Source organism: Dipodomys merriami, unplaced genomic scaffold (assembly GCF_024711535.1).
Source record: "Dipodomys merriami isolate MVZ:Mamm:240054 unplaced genomic scaffold, mDipMer1.0.p SCAF_104, whole genome shotgun sequence".
Taxonomy (NCBI): Eukaryota; Metazoa; Chordata; class Mammalia; order Rodentia; family Heteromyidae; genus Dipodomys; species Dipodomys merriami.
Window position 1 is genome coordinate 825,158 of NW_027202316.1, and position 26,127 is coordinate 851,284.

At 40.8% G+C, this 26,127-nt stretch overlaps 1 protein-coding gene across 7 annotated transcripts in view; it reads right to left on the minus strand.

The window, feature by feature from the left end:
* The window catches only part of Hecw1 (HECT, C2 and WW domain containing E3 ubiquitin protein ligase 1), a 306,170-nt gene that overhangs the window by 197,603 nt on the left and 82,440 nt on the right, over window positions 1–26,127 (minus strand). For 3 of the 7 annotated variants that reach the window (XM_069998137.1, XM_069998155.1, XM_069998146.1), the window contains one exon: window positions 14,311–14,368. The exons of the other annotated variants lie outside the window; for them this stretch is intronic. In XM_069998137.1, the coding sequence (XP_069854238.1) occupies window positions 14,311–14,337 (27 nt within the window). In that variant the 5' untranslated portion in view covers window positions 14,338–14,368. The remainder of the gene's footprint in view (window positions 1–14,310; window positions 14,369–26,127) is intronic. 7 annotated transcript variants of the gene reach the window in all.

Sequence of the window (26,127 nt, forward strand, 5' to 3'; positions counted from 1 at the left end):
TGAGTCATTTATTAGAGATAAAAGTCTCACAGACTTTGCTACCCAGGCCGGCTTTGAACTGCGAACCTCAGAACTCAACCTCCGGAGTAACTAGGATTATAGGTGTGATCCACTGGTGCCCTGCTCATAAACAATTGGTAGTGAAGAATTATACATTCTAACAATATTTTGTGATTTGTGAATAGTCAGTCATGAAAATAAAGAATAGAGACATATGGAATAAAACTACTAGTTATGTTAGAATAAAACACATCCTGGAGCCATGTGTCCTTCTTTCTTTGGCTCTTCTTCATGCCTCCCTTTTTCTGCTTCCTAGCAGGTCTCCCTATGTTCTCATTATTATCAGAGAAACTTAACCTTTACAATGGTTCCTATGTCCCCTTCTTCCCAAATCTCACATGTTGGAACCTGATCCTCAACTGCATTAATGAATACTATTTAGAAGTGGGACCTTTGGGAAGTAATTAGGGCTAGATGATTTCATGAGGGCGGGGCCCAAATGGCCTTAGTGCCTTCTTAATAGGAAGAGGCTTGTGCCAGCAGCTTGCTCTCTCCTTTTGCCTGTTCTGAGGGATATGCGCTCAAAGGCTGGCAGTGCTCTTGACTTCCTAGCCTCTAGAAGGACAAGCTATGTGCAGCTTCATTCCTTATAAAGTTCCCAGCCTGTGCTATTTAGTGATAGCTATGAAACATGGTCTAAGACACATGGTTCACCTTGCAGTGAGCTGTGCTATGATCAGCTTGTTCACAGTTCCCTGTGACTCTTTGTTTATTCTAGTGTAAGTGAAACTACACACACACACACACACACACACACACACACACTCACACACACGCACACACACAAATGCACACTGAGTAGATAGTACAAGTGTGAGTCTCCAAGCACCTAGACTGGTATTTATTCTTTTAAGTATGATTTTTTATGTATATCTGAGTAACCTGCTTGATAACTTATACATGGTATAAGTTATCATAAAGAGGCAATGCCCTTCCTGAGGTCAAATCACACATGTGTTATGTAGGGCCTAGGGGGTCTTAGAATGGGATTGTGGGAAGACGAATAAAAGTAATTGTTCAGTGATGGTGTAATTTCTGTATATAATGTCTACTTTACTGACCATGACTATTTGGAGGAACTAAGGAGAAAATGATGTTTAACTAAGTAGTTATTCTTTGTAATAATTTTCTTTCCTCCTAAGAATGCATATTATTCTCATTACTGAATTAAAGACCCTTTGGAAGGAGAAACTACTTTATAGCTGGATTGTTATTAGAGCAACTGAGTGATTACAGATTCCTCTGGTGACATCATAATGTAGAGAAGGAATATAACTTTAGAAGTCAAGAAGACTGAACTGAATACTGCCCCACCTCAGTATCTAGGAGGGCCTGGGAAAGTTCCACCATGCAAGAGAGCAGTAACATGGATATTCTTGAAAATTGCTGGGGATGTTAAATTAGATAGGCTATATAAAATAGTTGACAGTTGAGGTCTTATTTGATGAATGGTAAATGTTTTCTTCCTGCTTTAAATAATATATCAGTTTCTTTGGGTTTATGAATTTGTACTGGCTAATTTGGTTAAGTCTAAAGTAAACAAATAGCATTGGAAAATAAAAATGTGGCCAGGCCAATGGCCCTATCTACTTGGGAGATGGAGTTTGGGAGGATCACATTTCAAAGTCCACCTGGGCAAAAGTCCATGTGATACACCATCTTAACAATAGCTGGACACGATAGTACACATCTGAAAACCTAAAATAAGAGGATCATGGTCTAGGCTGTCCTGAGCTTAAACATGAGACCTTATCCTCAAAATAACTATAGCAAAAAGGCCTTAGAAGTGACTCACAGGTTTTATGCCTAGCAAGTACAAAGTCCTGAGTTCAAACTTCAGTACAACTATAAAGAGTCTGCCAGTTATTCATTTGCCATGAAACAGGAACATCCCTAATGTCAAGGCCTTTGCTGTTGCAAGGGTAGGCCTAGAATTCAGATAGTCCCTAAAGGCTGAGTGTTAATTTTTCAATAGTTGCTTGCTATGAAATGTTGCTAGAACAGAACAAAACATTTTGTTTGTCTCCCTGCTGGTGTGAATATTCCTTGTGTTACCCAGAGTACTAGGCAATTAAGATGAGGCTATGTCAAGTAATCAGGAATTTGGAGCTTCTAGTCCTGAATCCCTCCTAAAATCACCATTCAGGACCAACTGAAGTTGGGGCAGAACTTTTAACCATCACTAGGGGGCAGCAAAGAGTTCAAGTCAAGCGAAAACAAGAGAATAAATCTGATAATGAAAAGACATTCAAGCTGGGTGCCTGTGGCTCACACTTGTCATCTTAGCTACTCAGGAGGTGGAGATTTGAGGATCTCAGTTTGAAACCAGCTTAGGCAGAAATATCTGTGAGACTCATCTCCAGTTAACTAGCAAAGAGCTGGAAGTGGAAAAAGCTAAGCCAGGTGAGGTCCTGAGTTCAAAGTCAAGTAATACTCCTCTAACCAAAGCAACAGAGCTAGCACTCTACATACAAAGCAAGCCCTGTATTATTTTTCTAATAGTCAATTTCATCTACATCAAGATTTCATCTACACTTTTTTTTTTCTGGTCCTAGAAGCTGGGCACTGTCCCCGAGCTTCTTTTTTGCTGGAAGCTATCATTCTACCACTTAAGCCACAGCACCACTTCCAGCTTTTTCTGAGTAGTTTATTGGAGATAAGATTCTCAGGGACTTTCCTGCCTGAGCTGGCTTCAAACTGTGATCCTCATATATCAATCTCCTGAGTAGCTACGATTACAGGTATGAGCCACCATGCTCAGCTTCATCTATACTTTCTAAGCAAAAGGCTTTCAAATCCTTTGCCCTAAAAGTTCTCTTGGAAGGCCCAAGTATTTACAGCTATCTCCCGCAACCACATTGCTATTGTAGTTCCTCCTAGGAAACTTAGTGTAATGGACAAGAACTTGTTCTGTGGAGCCAATCCTCTGCTGACATTTACCAATTACAACCCTGGACAAGTTACGTCAGTTCTCAGCTTCCTCATCAGTAAAAGTGAGACTAAAGTACCAACTACCGATGACACCTTGTGATTTTTTTAACTCTGTCTCCCTTACCTGCCCATGTCTAATCAATAATTAAGTCTCCCTAGCACTTTTGTCTACTAAATCAATAGTAGTTCATGTTCACTTCCCACATGAGACTAAGCAGCATTTCTTATTTGAGTCGACTCTACAACCTTCTGGGGCTTCTTCATCTCCCCTCTCCCTTCTTTATCTTGAAGAATTTATATTGACGTCTCCAAATTCAGTGGTCCTTTCCATTTCTATCTTGTTGATAAGCTTGTCCTGGAAATGTTGCTTTTAGTGCAGTTTTCATTTAACTTATGACACCCTTGATACACACAAAGTTAATGTGTTATTTATTAATTATTTTACTATTTCACTATGATATTATTAACAAGGGGAAATCACTTTGATGTGACTTTTACTCATGTTTTTATGTGGCTTGAACTGTAATTCTTTCTTCTTGCACTGCTCAATAAGACCTCTTATGCCAGACATAGCTTATGATTCGTGCACTGACTTTCTACTCACAGTTTTGGGAATTATGATACAGCAAATCTCAATGGTCTTCTTGGAAGGCATTAAAAATGTTTAGGATGTTCCACTATTAGTCTAGAATGTGCTATATACATATAGATATATGTGTATATACATACATACATGTGCGATATATATATATTTAAAGGATCCCTGGTCACAGAAAAGAGTGAAATTTTGCCTAATTATCCCAATTATATCTATGCTAATGAGCAAGACATGTTAGAGATTAAAAAGGTAGCTTTAGAAATGATAAAGATTCATTTGGGGCTGGGAAAGTGGCTCAGTGAGTGGGTAGAGTGATTGCCTTGCATGCATGAGGCCCTGGGCACGATTCCTCAGTACCACATAAGCAGAGAAGCCAGCAGTGGTGCTGTGGCTCAAGTGATAGTATGCTAGCCATGAGCTGAGGAGTTCAGGGACAGTGCCCAGGCCCAGAGTTCACGCCCTACAACTGGCAAAAAAAAGAAAAGAAAAAAAGAAAGAAAAGAAATCATTAATTTGGGGGGAGGGGGAGATGGGAAGGGATGGGAAGGGAAACAAAGGAGGAGGCAACAATGCTTGATAAGAAATGTATTCATTATCTTGCCCATCTAATTGTAACCCCTCTGTATGGTATTTTCACACACACACACACACACACACACACACACACACACACACACACACAAAAGATTCATTTGGGTGATCTTCCATACGTCTTCATATTAAATAATGAGGTCAGATTTCCTGAAAGCAGGTGACATCACTTTTTGTAATAATGAAAAGAAATCCTTCTCTCTTAATTAACCGTAAGTCACACATTTCAGTTCCTAACTTGAAAATCTCTTCCTCTGGGACACTTCCTGAACAGGATCCTATCCATGTGTGAGAAAAATGGTCAAGGTAGATTGCTTGCTTCCTTTCTGTTAATCTTGTGAGAATGATTTTTCTGAAGGATTCCTTCTTTGGCCAGGTGGCTTGGCTCTTATTAATTACATTTTAGTCACATACATCCTTTTCCTGAGCACTTTAAGACATCCTGTTAGAAGGTCCTTGAATTTTAATTACATTCTGTTAATGAAGCCACATCCCTTTGCAAATTGTGAGCCTGAGCTCGTCCAATGTGAGTAGAGAGGCAGGGTCTGCTGAGTTAGGGATAAAAAGGAAGCAGCCTGGCTGCTCTGTGCTTGCTTGCTGGCATACCTTTCTACAGTTCCTTTAGAGTTGGCATCTTTATTCCTATAGGACACCCCAACATCCTGAGCTATTTCTAACACACGTAACCCCACAGGCACCCCTCCACACATGTGCTGGTGATGGTGTGTTCCTGTCCTTTAGGTAACCTGAAATTTCCATGACTGACTGAAGTCACCCAGTCAAGGCTAGCTCAGTTCTTCATGCTGTCTCCTGTACCAAGCACAATGTCTGGACCAGAGTAGCCATTCCACAGATATTTATGTTAAATAACACAACTGGTGAGTAAATCTGCCCTTACGCAATAGTGACTAAAACTACCAAAATAAAGTAATATAGTATCTGAAAGTTCTTAACCCCTCAATCGTTTTTATTTCAAAACTCTTTTGTTTGAGCTGGGTGCCTGTGGCTCACATTTACAATCCTAGCTGCTCAAGAGGCTGAGGTCAGAGGGTCAAGCTTTAAAGCCAGCCCAGGCATACAAATCTGAACCTGGAGAAAGCCAGATTAGAGATGCGATTCAGGTGCTACAGCACTAGCTTTGACTGAGAAAGATAAGCGAGAAAGTGAGGCCCTGAATTCAAGCCCCAGTACTGGAACAAGAAAAACAAAACAAAGGAAAAAGACACCTCTTTTTCTTGGAAGATTCCACCCAAGGAATCAAGATAGATGGTTTCTTGGACCTCATTAGGCCTATCTGCTGAGCTTCTAGAAGCTCTCATTCTTAAATAATACAGGGCTGGGGTTCTAGTTTTGAATCTATTATGTTGATTAGCGAGGACACTGTCTTTCAACTTCTGAACTCATAATTGTACTTTTTCAAATTGAATGTAATAGGAAATTGGGAGTGGATTATTGAGCTGAGTGTACAGAGAAACTATAGTACAGCCCAGTGAGGAATTACAAACTGATCCTTTATTAATAATAAGAAGCATAACAGGAAGGTGTAATCCAAGATGGTGACCACAGGAAAAAAATAATAAAATATTCTATCCTTGAGTGACACCAAAAGGGCGCTGGGAAAGTGGAAACACAACACCTGGTTCTATTCCATACAGCTAATTATCCAAGGGAATGAGAGATTACAGATACAAGTGCTACAATACAGGGTTAGTGGACCATGTCCCATTTTCTTCTAATAATTACCTGACTTGTTTTTTAACTTAACTTGGTCTCCATTATTCTACTTTCAGGGACCACTTATTCTCCATTGGAAAAAAGACATTTGCTGTGTTTCATCTTTTGCAGATTCACAAAGACCTAGATAATGCTGAATTGGAGCCACAGTCAGGAAACAAGTACCTCTCAGCCTATTGTTAAACTAATCTGGGTAGACATGACAGCAGTCAATCAAGGAGAATTGCCTGGAAAATTCCCTTAGGAATAGCAGCCTTGATAGACCAGCCTTCAAAGACATCAACTCTACTCTAGGTTATTATGGGGCAACTTTAACCAAGCACCCCACTTCTCCAAGGCTGTTTCCTTGAATATACTGATGCAGGGTTACACTTATAAGTAGCTCTGCTCAATTCTTGAGATTGGAGCGAGCATCAAGGAAGACACCAGCACAGGACAAATGTAAAACAGAATTACTAAAGTGATGGGATTTCACCCTGCTTCAGGGCTACTGGCAGCCACAGTAAACTAATTGGATGTGTCCTGATAATTCATGTTTGTAAATATGTTTCTAAATATGTCTTTGCAAATATGACAAGCTCTTATTTCAGAAAAAAGTGGTAAGGGGGCTGGGAAGGTAGCTCAGTGGCAGAGTGCTTGCCTTGCATGCCTGAGGTCCTGGGTTCCATTCCTTAGCACCACATAAGCAGAAAAAGCCAGAAGTGGTGCTGTGGTTCCAGTGGTAGAACGCTCGCCTTGAGCTGAAGAGCTGAGGGACAGCGTCCAGGCCCAGAGTTCAGGCCCCACAACCGACAAAAAAAAAAAAAAAAAAAAGAAAGAAAAGAAAAAAGTGGTAAGATTTGAGCTGATCCAGTTTGTGGAGGATAGATCCTGTATGTCTGTATCATTATCATCATCATCTTCATCATCATCTTCATCTTCACCATCAGCTTCATCATCTCTTCATCATCATCTTATCTTCATTTCCATCATTATCTTTACCTTCACCATCATCTTCATCATCTCATCATCTTCACCATCATCTTCCTCTTCATCATCATCACCTTTGTCATCTTATCTTCACCATCATCTTCACCATCATCATCAACAGCATTTTCATCTTCTTCATCACAATCATCTTCATTGTCATCTTCAAAAACATCTTCACCATCTTTATCAACATCATCATCTTCATCCTCCTCCTCATATTCATCATTACCTTCTCCAAAGGTTGAACAATAACAATATGCCAGGTGTGTGGCTCTCTGTCTTTTCCTTAATGCTACTATTTCATTAAGTGCTTCCAAGAGGCTGAAGTGCTACCACTCATTCAAGGAAAAGACACTTGTAGATTCCATGAAGTTGTCCAAACGACTTCCAAACTCAGCTTCTCATCAACATGACTGAAGGATTTTGTTTCAAATGAAAATACCTGCGTCTTTCCAGAAAGCTGCTTACGCAGGATCTCCATGACACAAACCCCAGCAGCTGAAAGTGTACTTCCCAGCTCTGTAGATGATCTTACTGGGCAGCAGGCCTGTGGTTTACTCGGCTAAGTGCCTTCCCCAAGGAAACACAAACAGCAGAAAAGCTGACCTCCATACCAGATTGGCTCTTAACCATGCTTGTTTTGTCTAACTGATGATTCACGGCCCGTTAAATTTAACAACTATTGTCATTGACTTGAGTTGGGTTTTCCACATTCTTCATCCACTGTTAAACTACAGCATGAAGTAAATTACTTTCCCCCTCATGACCATTTAGGTATTTATGATGAATGACTTCCCTTCCAAGGGTCTTTCATACTATGGCCCATGGCTAATAGCATGGTAACATTTACCTAGAGCTAAATGGTCTACCTACTGAAGCCTAAGATTACAAGCTGAGTGGCTATGTATTTGAGTCTGGGAACTCAGAACCAATTGTCACAGAGCACCCACACACTGGGGAAGGAAGCTTTTTTTAGGAGAATTTTTCGGCTATGAGAACTATGCCAAGAGAATGGGTCTAGAGGCAGCTGGGAAACCCAGTATCCAAATTAGGCAGTGGGGGGGGGGGGATAATAGGCTAGTGCCTTCCCAACTTTGATGTCCACATGAATTTCCTAGAAGTCTTATTAACATATAGATAAATGATTTGACATCTCTGGGATCAGCTGGGTAATGTACATTTCCAAGGCCCTACATGATGGTAACTCTGCCAGGCCAGGAAGATTGGAAAATATAGGCATGCGCAGCCACAAAGAACCTCACCCTTGGGCAGGTAAGTACAAGCCTGGGGTGTAAGGATCAGTCTGTCACTAATGGAGATGCTGATGGGGACAAAAATGATGGAGGCTCTGCAGGTGCACCTCTGCAATGAAGAAAGACATGCTAAAGAGAAAGCACTGCACAGCAAAGAATTGGGTATCTATTATGGAATAAGAAAAGGTAATTCATGTAAGTACAAAGTAAACTCAGAAGGCCTGTGAGCCTTCTAATCAATCAAGGTCATGACCTTGATCTGCTTTTGGAAATATTCAATGTATACCAGGTAAGATAGGCGAGGATGGTGCTGGGCACTGGTATTCTTGTGATGTGGGCCAAGGACCCCACAGGAGCAATGTATCCCATGGAGCAATGGCTCTATGTGAAACAACTTTGCATATTTGCAATTTTGGTGGCGATGGTACACCTCTGTCTCTTAGGTAATGACATTATCCCTTGGAAGTTCACCCAGAAATGAAGCCCACAGGAGCAAAATAACATGGCCTTAGGGGCTAACTCCATCTGGGAAGGGGAGAGTCAGAAGGTTTTGGGGTGGAGGCAAAGATGGAGTAACCAGAGAATGGAGTTAAGTTTTAATCAGACAGGAGTGGTGTAAACAAGTGTTAGCCCTGTGACCGTGATGTGTGAGGACAACTAGATTTTGTGAATTCATACTGTGTGCCTTGTCCCACATGAGAACCACACTAGACTGCAAAGGTCAGGGCTCGTTTGTCACCCAGATGGCTTCTGTAACTTAGCTGTGATCATCTGACACTGTAATAGCTCCTTTTAATCCTCATGTAGAACCAAACCTTCATAAATTGTCTGAGAGAGAAAAGTTTCCACAGGGCCCCTTGAATAAGGAAGTGAACCTACACTGGTGACATTGCTGTCCTTGGAGAGGAAATGAATGCTAGCAGAAATGACATCAAAATATGCTACAGTAGGGTCATTGTCAGAGACCAGCATGACAGTGGGCTCAGTGGGAACTGGGGGTCATTTGCCCTTCTGAGCCAATGGGGCCCTCTGTACTCAGCCCTGCCAAATGTGACAAGCAGAACTGGGCCTAAAGTTCTCAGATATTCCCATCTTTTTTCCAGAGGGAAGCTAAGCTCCTAAATGTTTATATCAGATTGTCTCTTTTTAAAAAAAAAAATAGTCATAAACAAAGTCAAATCTAAAAGATCTCACTAGTAGCTAAAGAAAATAATCCCATTTGAAACCACAACCCCCCCCAGACTACCTTTTTATGCAAGGTTGCAGAGAATACGGGTTTGTAGAGATGGCATCCAGTGGCGGGGATATAGGCAGATCATGAAGCATGGGGTGTACTGTGTTTTCTTGTCTCTACCTGTTTTGATCCTGCTTTGTTCTTTTTTTCTGAACACTTCCCAGTTCCTGACATCATGTTCTATACTGATTTGTGGGGTTTTGGCATTTCTTCCTCTCAACTGGAACAAAATCCATCTAAGAGTAGAGGTCTATTTCTATGAAGCAGTATCCAACAGTAAACACTCAGTAAGTAGTTGCTGAATCATGAATCATTAGCTCATGTCTTCATGTGAAAACTTCAATCCAAATTGAACTGTGTCCAAGGGCCCAGATTTCAGGGTTGAACCCCTAATTCCTAGTAGTTCATGTTACTACGTTGGGCCAGAGTAACTCAGGATAATCTTTATCTGAAAAAATTAAGAATAAAATCCTCCAAAATTGACTTTTATTTTTTATTTCTGGATATTTTTATGAAAAAAAATTACACAAGAGGAAAATGAAAATAAATACACATCCAGCCATGGGTGGAATATATTCAGCCGCGATGGTGAAAATACTGACGGGATAAAATCGTGTAAAGCAAGAATCTGCATTAAGAAAACATAGCTGAGCAGACAGACTCTGGACCGTATCTGCTGACAGACAGTGCAGTGCGGAGATGATGCAGAACATTAGCTGTGTTCTCTAAGAATTCTGGGCATGAGAAGCGGGGAGGGGTGTGCTAGGGAGCTCTTAGTTCTTGCTGAAAAAGAAAATTTCAAGCTGAAAACCCAGAAGTACAAGAAGAGAGGCATTTGTGGCTGCGTATACAGCTAAAATGCCATTGCTTAAACAAAATCACTCTCCAAATAGTACGTAAAACAAAGCTCCAAACAACTTAGATATACACACATTTTCTGCCACACAGTCTGATGAAAATAGCTATATCTTGTGCATGCCCTAGTTTAAACCAAAACCTTGAAATCCACACAGAATCTTGTCTACCTTTCTATTTCTAGACAGAAATACATTTCCTTTTAAGTGTACATTATATATATATATATACATATATACATATACATATACATATATATATATATGAGACAGTCCAAGCTCTTTATAAAAAGCACTTACTTTGAAAGAACAGGACAGATTATGTATTCAAACAAAAGGACCTTCTTAAAGAGCAGGCTCAGAAGCTGTTCAATGGCCATGGCCTTGATTTGTGCTGGAGGCTCTGGTCCTGCTGGGTGTGGCTAGGAGGAAGGCAGGCAGCCTGCCTGGCATGGTTCTCCAGGGGTGCTGCGTCAGGATGACGCTCCAGCACAGTTACTGGGACAGGCTGTGAGCAAGTCAGCAGGACAGTTTTATTTTGGTGCTGAGATTGCTGCTTCCTGATGGGAAAGTACTGGTGACAGAATCAGCCCCAGAAAACAAGCAGCAGCTCAGGCTCCTCAGATCACCTGAGCTCTTGGGTGGGGAGGGGGGATGGGGGGCGGTGGGGAGAGGGCTGCACCCACCATCACCTGTTGGGCAGAGGACAGTGGGCTCGTGCAGGAGATTTACTCAGAGTTGTTGGTCTCCTGGGGGTGGTTCTTTGACCCTGCCAAGGGCATGATGCAGATCTCCATGGCAGTGTGGGAACATTAGTGAACGTGAGTCCCAGAAAGCAAAGTTACAGGCAGAGGCAGGAGGAGAGCCAGAGAGGAAATCAGAGCAGTCCCTAACTCAGTGGGTTCTAGAGCTGTGGATTCACATGCAGGGGCATTTGTCAAGTGTCCCTTCAGAAGTTACTGTAATACAGAGGCCTAGGAACCTGGAACATGAAGATCAGAAAGAATAGGAAGGGGAAAGCACACAAGTGGAGAAGGAGGAGGAAATAGAGGAGGAGGAGGAAGAGGGAGAGGAGGAGGAGGAGGGAGAGGAGCAGGAAAAGGAGGAAGAGGAGGAAATCAGCATTGCAGTTGAGGTCCTACATCAGTAAGTGTAGAGAATTAATGATGTGTTAATTTTCTATTGATGTCAAAGATGAGAAACTAACTGTAGGATTGGATTTAGGATTTCTGATGACTTGATCAGATTATGCTTGGATGACATAATTACCCCAACAGAAGGCAGATACAGTGGATGTTTAGGGAAGTCAGCTGTGGGTTCCAGATGCTTGAGGACCCCTACCTCTGACGGAAGTCCTGTCTAGACAGGGGCGTGGTGGGGTGGAGTAAGGCACAGGAAACTTTGAGACTATTTTTAGTGTGGAAGACTTAAACTGGAATACAAAAGTTATTAAGCCATAGGTCTCCTTTACTGTGAGGCCTGAGGTCAGGAGAATGGACTGACAAGGCATGTTCTATGTCAGGCCAGGGGGCATGCAGCCATAAGCAAATGAGATGGGATGGAGCATAGGGGTCAACACCTGAGCCCTACCATTATCTCTCTGAGTTTCACCTTCTACATAAGAAGTGTCTGCAACTCCTCAGATTTTAATTCCTGTTCTTTAACACTTTCAACCTGTAGCACAATTTATTTCTCCCCAATACTCTCATTCCTGTTCCATCTTTCCCCCATTGAAAGCAGAGCTTTTAAGTGATAAGCCATACTTTGCATACAGGTGCATCACAGCTCTGCTCTATGCAGTTCTAGGTAAGTTATGAAAAGCCCAAGAATGGGTCTCCAGAAATGGAAATCCCCTTACTGAAGGGTCTCCTGCCCAGCTGGGTTGTCAGCTCTCAACTGCTACCTGCTAACTCCTTCAGCTTCACCCCAGCTTTGAGTGCTGCTTGCAGTCTTATTGGGTGGGTGCAAAAGGCACAGTTTCAGAGCATGACAATACCTTCTTAGGCCATATCAGGGAGGTATAGAAAATATTATCATTTTAAGTTCGAAAAGGTTAAGTGAGACACAAAAGTTATGGATTCCTAAGTGTCTATTAGCACATAGGGTTTGGGGCTAGGAGTTTGACATTGAACTTCCCTGACATTGGAAATAAGGTGGCGAATTCTGTCTTCTCAGGTTTCCAGGGGGTGATGGTTCTACTCACACTTCACAAATTTAGTCCTCCACAGCACTGAGGTTGGGAGCATTAGTTGAGATCAAATTTCTCCTGGGCTGGAAATGTGGCTCAAATGTGTTTGTCTGGTATGTAAAATGCCCTGGGTGCAATTCCCAGCATCACCATTAAAAAAAAGAATAATAATCAATACTCTTTCCTAAGGTGAGTCTTTTGTATTACTGAGTGAGAAGAATTCATTTGCATAAATGTAGAGGGACAAGATTGGATCATCCTGTTTCCAGATCACTGAATACTATCACCCAAGATGACTTTGTGTGTAGACTTGAAGCTTTTATTTCAAGTCGACTTGTATGTGAAGATGCACAGTACCTAAGATTCTCTAGGACCGAGGAACCCTAACTTCCGGAGGACAGGATTTCTGTAAAGAAGAAAATGGGGCAGGGGGAGCACACCAAAGGTATGACCTGGTATTTTAACATGATTTCTCAATGTATCTTTACAGTCAATGAAAAAACATAGTGGTTCAGGGAGACTGTACAGAGATTGACAAGCTGGGCATTGGAAGAAACTTTCTCTTAGCAAAGAGTAAGCTTTTCTCAAATGGGGAGGACTGGAGAGAAGCTGAATGAGCTGAGCACAAAGCCCCTGCTGAGTTCTCACAGGCAAGGCTGTCCCAGAGGAGAATTCCCAGTAAGAAAAAGGGAGACTTCAAAGTTGCTGTGTTGTCTGCCCCTGGACATTTAGCAACAAAGGATTAGGTCCTAATTAAATGCTTCCTGAACCCAAGATATAGCATGCTCCTTTTCTAGGTACATCAGAACTAACTATTCATGAGTAATATTGTCCTCTGCATGCACTGGTGCCAGTGCCTTTTGGAAGAGGAGACGTGGCTTGTGTTTGAGTGTGGCCTCTCCCTCCTGCCCAGTGCTAAGGCAGGCAGTGAGCGCCTCTTGTTTCTTTTCTCCTTCATGTGGGTTATTTCAAGGGTTAGCTAAATACACACGTGCAAATGCTCAGCAAATTTCCAAGGCACAATGCAAACACCAGCTTGGATTTCATTTTTTAAACAGAGGCATCTCTTAAGGACAGGGTGAGGGATCTTACCAGAGCTGTCTAAGGGTCTTGGGGTCATAGTTTCCACTTTTGACACAGAGAGCACAGTGGAATGAATCTCTGCTCCTCACTTACCAGCCGGGAGCAGTGACTTCAGCCTTAGTGGTCCTGCTCCTAAGCACAAGAAATGGGAACCATATTGCACCTACCTCTCAGGAGATGAGCCTGCAGGGAAAGCATGCAGCATAAATCGGATGCATACTGCCTGGTCAGTGGCAACTGGGATTCTTATAAATACAAAAACCTTGTCATCACAAGCAAACCTGAGACACAAGAAGGAAGGGACTTGGCAGGAAGTCTGAGAGGATCTGGTAGAAAGTATCTTCCCAGTAAAGCCACTCTGAAAACGGAGAACAAGGCCCACTTTATGGCTTCTGTAGCATCTTGGAGGCCCTGACTGAGCTGGGAGGAGAAATTGGTTTTTGTCTCAACCATTTTTTCAGTTGTCCATCTGAAATGTGGGGCAGTGACCCACAGCCCAGTGGATCTCTGGGTAAGAGCATATATTTCCAAATACAAATTTACTTACAACAATGGTACATTCTCAACACACAAGAAATGACATGCAGAAAGCATCATCTCATTGTGGAGCGCAGTCAGATCCTTGGGGGTAGAAGGTGGAGATGCAGGTGGTGGGAGGGGCGAGTGATGGTCTCAGATGTCAGGGTTACACTTGACCGTGGCTGGACAGCCATGATGGGCTCTGGATGAAGGCACATTCCATTATGAGTGGGGGGGGGAGGGAATTATAATGGAATGACATGGATCGTTTCTTATAATCAGAAAATCACACTGACCTTCACACTACACAGGTGCAGCAGCATAATGACCCACCACGTGTACGCACATCAATTCCTGGGGAAGAGTCCAATGAGGTTAACTCAGTGTGTATCCAAAGCAAAGAAAATCAGTGACATTCCCACACAGAGACCATTGTTTTCCACCCCCTCCGCCTCCCCTTTACATCCCCACCACCCAGGTCTTGGGCTTGGGGCAACAGATATGGGAACAGAAAAATCATACAAGGATCATACTCATTTTCATAACAATACAGCAAGTGGTATTTTTCTATGCCATAGTTTGAGTTGGATTTTGAACATTTAAACTTCAAAAGAAAGAATCAGATGATAGAACATCTTTTTTCCTTTCCAAGAAACAGGGCCTTAGAAAATCCTCTGAGGAAACTACACAAAAGTGTCCTTTGATCGTCCCATTTATAAAACCTTTCACCACTAAAAAAAACCCTCATATTTACAACTAAATTGATACACATATCATCTCAGAACCTTTACACAGATATAAAAGACTCAAGACACATCTTCCCTTTTCAGTAAATGATCCAGTAAAATCACTATCATCCCAACACCCTTGGCTCTGTACCCATCTTGACAAAATTAGCATAAAGGATTTAAACAGAGAAATGACAGGCATAGGAAAGACATGAATGATGTCTCTCACGGTCCTCTTAAGCTATGTGATTTTGATTCTTCAGTCTTTATTCTGATTTTGTAACCTGGTCCTTCTCTAAAGTCAACCTTTCCATGGAAGTAATCAATATACAAGTTCATTGCAGAACAAAGCAGTATGTGATGTCAGCATTCCCATACGCCGATGAAACCTGAAGCTGTGCTGACAAATGAGTTTGTAGCAGAAACAAAGAGCATTCTGGGTGCTCACATTTGGAACACAGCTTGAACAGCAGGGAGAAAAAATTTAGCATCCATACATGAAGTCCTTCTCAGTGCCTGACAGCCGGATGGGTAAGCACTGGAAATTTTGGAAACAAACCACATAAAATTCCTCCTTCCAGCCCACTACCCAGTCATGGCTACTGGGCTCCTACCTGCTTCATAGGAAGCTCTAGGCCTACTCTAGTTGTGGTCTCTTCTTAGATCACCTATTTCAGATGAGAGGATGTCACATCCTCAGTCACACTAGAGACTCATGCTTCTGTTCAGCTCAGGATCAAGATGTCAACACTGGTATTTCTTAATGTCTGTGACAGCTCAGAGTGCTCATCTGGAGTTAAAACACAGTACCTGCTGAGAGGACTTCTCCCAGTCTCCCCAAAGGGACTCAGGATTTTTGCCCTTTCTCCCCAAACCCAGACTTGGTAATGGCTCCTCTGCTCACCAATTATTCCCCATCATGGACATAGAAATCTACCTCAGTTATTCTTCCTTCCACAGACTCTTTTCTGTCTAACCAGGTACCTGTCCTACCTGCTAAGTATTCTGCTTCTCACTATCTATGCATTCTCCATCACAGCCCAAGTCTTTCTACTACCCAACTCTAATGAACTCTGGTCTCTCAGGTCCACCCTTTCCCCAGAGCATGGATTCCATACAATAAAGAGCTCCTCTTTTAGTTTTTTAAAGGAACTTGGTTGTGTCTCACCTCCTGTATTGGTGACTTCCTACTTCCTTTAGACTGAGACTATTCCATACATGGAACATGTATCTAGTCTTGCCATTCCTACATCACAGCTGCCTACCTTCTTCACCCCTGCCAGGAACCATACTGTGTTCCCAGGTACCTGCTTTTCCTTCTACCTGAGTGATATTTTCTTCCCTCAGCTATTCATCTGTCTTAATCTTCAGTTCCTCAGCCTCCCTGTTTACCCTTCACCCCACAACAGAAGGCCTGGAATACAACCTTGTAAGTTACTTTAATGGTGCTAAAATTAATTGTAATAAACTATTTAAATAACTGTCTAAGATCTGATGAGATGAGTAAAACTGACTTAGAATTCCTGAGATTGGGGCTCTCATCCTTGGTACTTTCACGTGGCATCTGGTAAAAGGGCATGATCACTATACCTAAGGTAAGGAGATGAATGACCAGGACTGAATAAGTCATTGAAGGATTCACGGTTTGAATTGCAGGAGATCAGAAAGATGACTTTGGCTGCAACTTCCTAAGACAAACATTGATCCAACCAATCAAACACACATACATTTTAGGAAAGTAAGTAAAACAGGGGGAGGAGGGAGAAGAAAATGAGGAAGAAAACTGGTGTCAGCACAGAGTTAGGCAATGTGCATGTGACCCTTATGCTTGAGTCACAGCTACTGTCATGTACTAAAGACACTCCCCACCACTACCATGCTCCCCACAAACTATGATCTACTGCTGTACAGACCAGCCCTGTTAGCTTTATCACTTACCTCCACATTCCACCCAGAACTCTTGTGTGGTAGGGAGAGGCTTGAAATAGCATGCCACACTCCAGTAACTCCACAACAAAGCTGTCTAAGAATAATAGCTGATCCCAGGGTGTTTTCATTCAAAACAGATTTCACCAACAGACTATCAAAACATTTCCTTGTATAATAAGCAACATGATGGGCAGAATTATAAAAGACAGAAGGACTTAACTCTGCCCTCAGCAGCATGGGGCTTGCTTCTCCTGGTTTTATATTTCATCTAATTTCCCATTAGGTGTACAGTAACAAATAAGTCTTCATTATTTCCATGATCCAAAATCAGATAGGTAGATGACAGACAGACAGTTGGACAGTCAGATGGACAGACAGACAGACAGACAGATATGGATGGATAAGATAGATGGATGGGTAGTGGTGTCTCATACCTGTAATTCTAACTACTCAGAGGGCTGAGATATGAGGATTGAGGTTTGAAGCCATCCCAGGCAGGAAAGTTCATGAAACTCTTACCTCCAATGAACCACCAAAACAGTCAGAAGTAAAGCTGTGGCTCATGTGGTATGTATAACATCATCCTTGAAATAAAAAATTAAGAAATAGCACTCAGACTGAGTTCAAGCCTCAGTACTAGCACAGAGAGAGAGGGGGGTAGGGGAGGGAGAGAGAGGGGGAGAGAAGGGGGGGGTCTGAGAAAGAGATGATAGATATAGATGATTAAAAGATAGATAAACTGGTGCTGGTGGCTTATGCCTGTGATCCCAGCTGCTTAGGAGGCTGAGATCTAAGGATCATAGTTAAAAGCCAGCCCAGGCAGAAAAGGATGTTGGACTCTTATTTCCAATTAACCACCAGAAAACCAGAAGTGGAATTGTGGCTCAAAGTGGTTGAGTGCTAGCCTTGAGCAGAAAGGCTTAGGGACAGTGCCCCTGAGTTCAAGCCATATGACTGACAAAAAAAGAAAGAAAGAGAAGATAGATGGATGATAGACACATCTGTACTTACATTCATACTGATGAATTGCATATCGACCTCTACTTATAGAGTCTGTCAGTAGTTATCTTTGAGGAATGGAGATTGCTTGGGGTTTTAGCAAGTCTGAGAGGTTTAATATAGCAAAGCCATTAATTGGCAATCTCCTCCATGCCTGGCATCAGTTTAGGCACTGGGAACACAGTAGAGAAAATGAAATTCTATTATTTATATAGTTTCCTACTTGTGATGCTCAATGTATGTTAACCCATTTACTCTTCATAACAATCTTGCAAGGCACTTGCTATTATGGTCTCCACCTTACAGCCAGGGAAACGGAGACACAGAGAGGCTCTGTGGCTTGCTCAAAATCACACAAGTAAATAGTAAGGAGCAGAGGCAAGGTTGAAAGCCAGGCACAGAGGTTCAGAGCATTTGTTTCTGTCTCGGCTTCACACCGGCCACTGAGCAGCTAGACAAACTCCACAGAGCAATTAGAGCACTGATTTGAGAGCTTTCAGATGCTCTAAGCTGCTTTCTCTCCTTCCTTCCTATCTTCCTTCCTTTGCCTTTGTTCTTTGTTTCTGCTTTACATTAATTGTCTGAATTTTTTTGTACATGCATCTGTATGAGTACTGGAACTTGAAATCAGGGTCTGGGAGTTCTTCCTTAGGTTTTTTTTAACTCAGGACTGGAGCTCTACCAGTTGAGCTATAGCTCCACTTCTGTCACTTTGGTGGTTAATTAGAGAGAAGAGTCTCATGGACCTTTCTGCCCAGGCTGGCTTCAAACTATGATCCACAGATCTCAGCCTCATGATTGCAGGTGTGAGCCACCAGTACCCAGATATCAATCTTTTTTTTTTGAAATTCACCCTTGTGTACATTTTGGTTTTTTTACTGATAATGTTTAGTTACCCCTGCAAATTTTTCCAAATGCTATTTATGTAGCCTTCAATGTTTTAAAATAAAGGTCTCATACTCTGCTAATTCAGGACTATCCGTCTTTTCTATTCCTACACATAATTATTAAATATTCGCTTGTGTGTGCACAGATGAGAATGTAACTATATTTATTCTGTGTTTATAATACATACCACATTAAATAGTACAGGTTACCCAATCTGTAAAATAAATTCCAGGTCTGCTATAGTTGTTAGCTCTCTAGAGAGCTGCGGGTATTCACATGCAAAGTAGAGAGCTATCATCACCCACCCAAAGGACTATCATGCAGTGTGCCAGGAGCCCACCATCTAGCCCCAGCCAGCCATGTTCTGGTGCCTAAAAGCCCCACAGATTTTGTTAGTGTGGTTACATTCAACCAACAAGTGAACAGAAGTCTTTATACATTATATGATCCCACCCAGGTGTACGATGTTTCTCTACTAAGCTCCTGTTTCTATTTCTTAAGTTAATTTTCATAGCTTTCTTCTTCTAGGTTGCAAAGCATCCTGTTGTTTTGTCACTGATGTTTCCTTTCTCTTTCTCAAGGAAAAAAATGTTTTGAAAATCATCCTTGATGTGAGCATAGCATGCTTGTCTTATTCTGCATATCCATCCCCTAGTCTCTTCTTTGCTCTTTCAGAATCTGTCAGCCTGGTATTCTTCCGCAGGGATGTGATGTTTCTCTTTAAATTAGCATACATTCGTTCTGCCGGGGAGGGGGTGCACGCTCTCTGTGACATTCCCACACATGTACAAGTGTATTCCAATCCAAAGCACCCACCACTCTCCTCTACACCTCTCCCCTTCTCAAACCAATTTTAACATGTTCTACATATCTGTGCTCATACCTGCAAACAACTACTCCAGCATAGTCATCCTCACGCACCCCCTAATTACTCCAGTCTCCCTTGCAGCAACCCACCTTCCCAAATTTGTTTCTGGTCATTCTTTTTTTGTTGTTTTTAGTGTATATTGAGATTGTACCAAGGTGTATGTCAGATATGTGTACATGTTTTGTTTTCCTCAAAAATAACGCCATTACTTTTTCTTCCCACTAGCTATTCATCAAGAATTTTTATTGAGATTATACCATAATACATTGTTGCAATGTATTACAAAATCATACATGCTTACTCTTTTCTCCCTCCCTTCCTCCTAAATATTTCCATAATTTGAATATATATATATATACATATGTATATACATCTATACATATATAGATGTATATAGTGGTTGCACTAGTTTCCATTCCCACCAACAATGTACAAAGTTCCCTTTTCACCTGAATCCTCACCAGCATTTATTGTCGTGTTTTAAAAAAGTTATTTATTATCTCTACATAGTTGTACAAAGGGCTACCATTCAGGAAATTTGTTTATGAGCACACTGCATCTCAGTGTCACCTTGACATCATTCTCTCCCATCCCTCCAACCCACACCCTCCCTTCAATTTTCCTAGTTTTGTAGTATACGCATTGAATATTCTGACTGCACTCTCAGCTCCCACTTCTTCTCTTCATTTCTCTACCCCTGCCCTTGACCTCCCCCCCACCAGTTTTTCTTGATGGATGCCATTTTAACTGGGATGAGATGGAATCGTAGTGTAGTTTTAATGTACATTTCCAAGGATGTTCAACATTTCCTCATTTATCTATCAACTATTTGTATTACTTCTGTTAAGAACTGTCTGTTCAATTCACTGGCCCACTTCTTACTTGGATTATTTGTTCTTTTGCTGTTCAGGATTTTTTAGCTTTCTGTATATTCTGGACATTAATCCTTTATCTATTGAAAAAGGTTTTGAAGATTTTCTTCTATTCTGTGGGTTATCTCTTGATTCTGTTAGCTGTTTCTTTTGCTGTGAAGAATTTTTTTAATTTAATGCAGAGGTTTTTATCTTTCTTGCTGTTGTTTTTTAATGTATTTATAATGTACTATGTGATTTTTTTGTTTCTTTTGTATGTTCATCCCCCATGGTATAACCCCTGTTTTCACTGTATTTGAGTCCGGTGTCCTGCATCTTGTATATACATTTTTCTAATTTGGGGAAGAGAAAGGAAAAACAAAATGCTGAAATAAGGATACAGGTTGACCCATTGTAACAATGAGATGTACAAGACACTATGTTCATTATGTTGAAAACGAACTTTACAACTTCAGGGTGGGGAGGGAGAAGTTCAGGAAGTGGGGAGGGAAGGGATGATAGGGGAAAAACAAAGGAAAAGGTAACAATGCTCAATAGGAAATATACTCATTACCTTACTCATGTAACTGTAACCCCCCTGTACAGTATCTTTACAATAATACATATATATATATATATATATATATATACACTAAAAAAGAATTAGTCAATTCTCATTCTTATTTTCTGGACAACTGGAGTTTTATTCTAAAAAATAATTACCTGTGCATATGATTTTCAGAGTTTTTCCTATATTTTCCCTGTAGTAGATTTAAAGTTTCAGGTTTTACTCTGAGTTATTTGATTTATTTAGAGTTGATTTTTTTGGTACAAGGTCAGAGGTAGGAGCCCAGTGTCAGGCTCCTGTTAACCTGGCACCCTTTGTTAAAGAAGCTGTCTTTTCTCCAGTATATTTTTTTTTGCTCCCTTGTCAAAAACTAGATGTCTGTAGTACTATGCTTTTGCTCCTGGGTTTTCTATTCTGTTCAATTGAATTTTGGAGCCAATACTAAACTCTGTAGTATAATTTGAAGTCTGGTATTGAGTTATCTCCAATGCTGTTCTTTTACTCAGGGCCTTTTATACTTCCAATTCAATTTTTGGATTGACTTTTCTGTTTTTGTAAAAATGACATTGGGACTTTTTTGGGTATTGCATTGAGTCTGTATATTGCTTTTGGCAGCAAGCCCATTTTCATGAGATTTATTTTGCTAATCCAAAAACACCTTCTGTTGTTTTCTTCAAGGTTTTACAGTTTTCATTGTAGAGGCTTTTCACTTTCTTGGTTAGGCTAATATATAAGTATTTAATTCTTGGGTTTTTTTTTTTTTTTTGAGGCTAATGTGGATGGAATTATTTTCCTGATTTCTTTCTTAGCCTGTTCATTGTTGGCATCTAGAAAAACTACAGATTTTTGAGGGTTAATTTTAGGTCATGCTACATTTTTGGAAGTATTTATGAGATCTGGAAGTTTATTGATGGAATCTGTGGGATCAGTTAAGTATAGGATCATATAATATGCAAATAGGGTTAATTGGACTTTTTCCTTCTCTGTCTGAATGCCTTTTATTTTCTTCTCCTGCCTTATTGCTCTGGTTAGCAATGCTAGTACCATAGTGTATGATAGTCAGGATGGTAGAACCCTTGACTCATTCCAGACTTTGGGGAACATGTTTCAGTTTTTCCCCCATTTAATATGATATTGGTTATAAGTGTGTCATAAAAATCCTTCATTAAGTTTAGTCATTCTCCTTCTATTCCTAGTTTCTTAACAGCTTTTGCTATAAATGGATTTTGAATTTTGCCAAAGGCATTTTCTGTATCAATTGAGATTACCATGTGAATTTTTTCTGCTTGGTTCTCTTTATATGATGTATTACATTTATTGTCTTATGTATGTTGAACCATCCTTGTAACCTGGGAAAGAAACCATCTTGATCATGGTGTATGATTTTTTAAAATGTGTTGTTGAATTTTTTTGTCAATAATTTTATTGGAAAACTTTACATCCATGTTTATCAGTGAGACTGATCTATAATTCTCTCCCACCTTCCCTCCTTTCCTCCCTCCCACTTTCCCTCCCTCCCTCTCCCCTTCTCTCTCTCCTATGTCTCTGTCTTCTTTGGGAGTATAACACGTGCTTGTAGAATGAGTTGGGTTAGCACTGTTTTCTTTTCTATTTCATGGACAAGTTTGAGAACCAATGGGATTAGTTCCACTTCAAAGGTCATTTAGAATTCAGCAGTGAATCCATCTGGTCCTGGGCTTTTCTTTGTTTGCAGTATCCATTGTTGCTTTATTCTCATTGCTTGTTATAGATGTGTTTAGCTTGTCTATGTCTTCTTGGTTTAATTTTGGCAAGTCAGTTGTGTCCAGAAATTTACCCATTTCTTCTATATTTTCTAGTTCATTTGAGTATAGGTTTTCAAGAGTTTCTCTCATAAGTCTGCAAATTTCTTTGGTATTTGTTGTGATATTCCATCTTTCTTAATAATTTGAGTCTCTTTCACTCTTAATTTTGCCAAAATAGCTAGGAGTTTATCTATCTTATGCATTTTTTCAAAGAAATGGCTTCATTTCATAAACATTTTGAAAATTTTAAAGTCTCCATTTCTTTAATTTCTATCCTAATCTTTAATATTTTAAACCAATCTAAGTTTGGGTTTGGTTTGTTTCTGTTTTTCTAGAAGTTTGAGGTATAGCATTAGGTTATTTATTTGAAAGTTGTACTTTCTTAATACATGCACTCATAGGTGTAAATTTTCCTCTCAGCACTGCCTTTGCTGTATCTATCCAAAAGTTTCTGGTAGAATGTGTTTTCATTTTCATTAGATTCTGGGAACTTTTTGATTTCTTCATTTATTTCTTCAGTAACCCACATGTTATTTAACAACGTGTTGTTCAGTCTCTCTCCCTGGGTTTACATATTTTCTGTAGTACCTTTTGCTGCTGAGTTCTGGTTTAATTATGCTATAATCTGATAGAATAGAGAGAGTTACTTCCCTTTCTTATATTTGATAAGACTTGCTTACATAAAGTGGGGTGTGGTGACACTGGGAAGCTCTGGAAAGGCAAGTGCCATGTTCTCGCTGGCATTGAACAAGCTCATGCATGGCTGCTGGCTTAAGAGCACACCAAAGGCAGAGAAAGGTAAGGGAGGAAGTCAAGTGACTTTGTGAGAATCCAGGACAGACACAAGAGTGGCGTAAACAGAATGGGTGTGCTGAAGGGACAAGAATTTGTGGGGGTGAGAAGTGTACAAAAATGACAGCTGAGCAAGATCAATAGAAAGCCCACTGATTGGGAGAAGATCTTTACTAGCCATACAACGGACAAGGGTCTCATATCTAAAATATACTTGGAACTCAAAAAATTAAACCACCCAACAACAAATCCTCAAAGAAACAACTGCCCAATAAATAAGTGGGCGAAAGACTTAAGAGAAGCTTCTCTGAAGAAGAAAGAAGGATGGCCAATAGACACATGAAGAAATGTTCAACATCCCTAGCCATAAAAGAAATGCAAATCAAAACAACATTGAGATATCACCTCACTCCAGTTAGAACAGCAAAAATCAAGAACTCTAACAACAACAGATGCTGGAGGGGATGTGGACAGAAAGGAACCTTACTTCATTGTTGGTGGGAATGTAAACTTGTTCAACCACTTTGGAAAGCAGTATGGAGGTTCTCAAAAGACTTCACATAGATCTCCCCTATGATCCAGCAATCCCACTTTTGGGCATTTACCCAAACGTTTACAAACAAGACCACACTAAAGCTACCAGCACAACTATGTTTATTGCAGCATTATTTACCATAGCTAAGATATGGAACCAACCCAGATGCCCCTCAGTAGATGAATGGATCAAGAAAATGTGGTATATATACACAATGGAATTCTATGCCTCCATCAGAAAGAATGACATTTCCCCATTTGTTAGGAAATGGAAAGGTTTGGAAAAAATTATATTAAGTGAAGTAAGCCAGGCCCAAAGAAGCATAGGTCCCATGGTTTCCCTTATTTGCAATATCTAGTATAGGTATGAGTCAAGCGGAAAAGGTCAGATAATGTGATGTTAGGAAAATGAACCCTTAAATATGTATTTTAATGTTTTCGTTTCTTTCATGCATGTGTTTCTAACGCATTTATAAGATTATTTCTTTGTTGCTTTTTATGTCCCTCCCCCACAGTGTAACCCCCGCTTTTACTATATTTGATGTCAGTATAACATGTGGAGGAGATGGGGACAAACAAGTCGTTTAAGGATTCAGGTGGACCTGTTGCAACAATGAGAAGTACAAAATGTCATGTCAAAACCAGCTTTACAATGTCGGTGTGGGCGGGGGAGGGGGGTATAATTGGGTGGGGGGAGGGGGGTAAAATTGGGTGGGGGGAGGGGGGAGGCGGGGAAGGGAGGTGAAGGGTAAACAAAGGAGGAGGCTGCAATGCTTGGTAAGAAATGTATGCATTATCCTGCCCATGTAATTGTAGCACCTCTGTACAGTGTGTTCTCAAATAAAATAAAATAAAATTTTAAAAAAAATGACAGCTGTTACCAATGCTGACTGCATGTAATGTGGAAAATCTCTAGCTAGCCTTTGCATGTTCAGTGGTCCTGGTACTCATGTGGCTGTTGTAGAATGAGTAGACATGCCTGCTGCTTCTTACCTGCTTGGCTGAATACCTGTGATGAAGCTTATTTCTGCTTGATATTCCTGCTTGATATCTGACATGATAGGATATATGTTTCCCATGTTAGGAGCCATTCTCTGTTCCCACCTGTTTTTCTTCCATTACAAGCACAACTCCTATTATACACATTGCTTCTCTGCACCCACTTCCAGCTTGACTGTATTTGGGGAAATGGAAGAGCCCCATGTAAAAAGGAAGAAAGGAAGCTTCTGCCTGACTGGTGAAAGCCTGGTGTTAACAAGGACTTACAGGTCAAGGTCCATGTGATCTTTAGGGAGTCACTGACTCCAGAGTCAGATATACCCATCCCTCTGGGCCTGAGTGCCATCCCTCAGCTCCTCAGCTCAAGGCTAGTGCCCTACCACTTGAGTTATTACTCCACTTCTGGTTTTTCTGGTGGTTTATTGGAGATAAGAGTTTCATGGACTTTCCTGCCTAGGCTGGCTTTGAACCACAATACTCAGATCTCAGCCTCCTGAGTAGCTAGGATTACAAGTGTGAGCCACCGGCGCCTGGCATCCATCCCTATTTCTAAGTTCTAAAATAGTCTTATTTCACAACACAGTGGAAACTTCCATAAATTATTTTCATGGAAGTTGTTTTGTTTGGAAGAAAGGGCATCCAGTAAAAATCTATCGCTAGTCATAAGTCAGTCTTGTACTCTACAGACATGTAGAAGAGTTTCTCAGACACTGAGAAACAATCCCTTCTTTGAATTCACAATCTACTAAAGATATTAAAACCCAGACGATTGAATGCACAGATCCAGATGAATGTGACAGTGTGTGGCCAACTGTCATGTTTTCCACAATAGTGTTTCAAAAGTCCTGGGGACTAAATAAGTTACTGGATAATAAAGTATTGTATGAAGAGATAAAAGTTATATAAGTTGTGATTCTTCTGTAACTTTATCATTTCCACATTGAAGGTATATGGACACATACACAGAGTTCCCTAAGAGGATGAAAGTTCTGGGAAATAATGTTGGCTGGCTGGGGAAAGAGAGACATGTGTTCTGGTTTGGGATCTAGTCTTCAATATACCTGCCACAGGAGAATATCAATCTTCCTAGAACTGTGCACAGGGGCAAGGCATTTATTTCCACAAACCTGAAAATGAAGATCTCTAAAACTAAACACCCTTCACAACATTAAA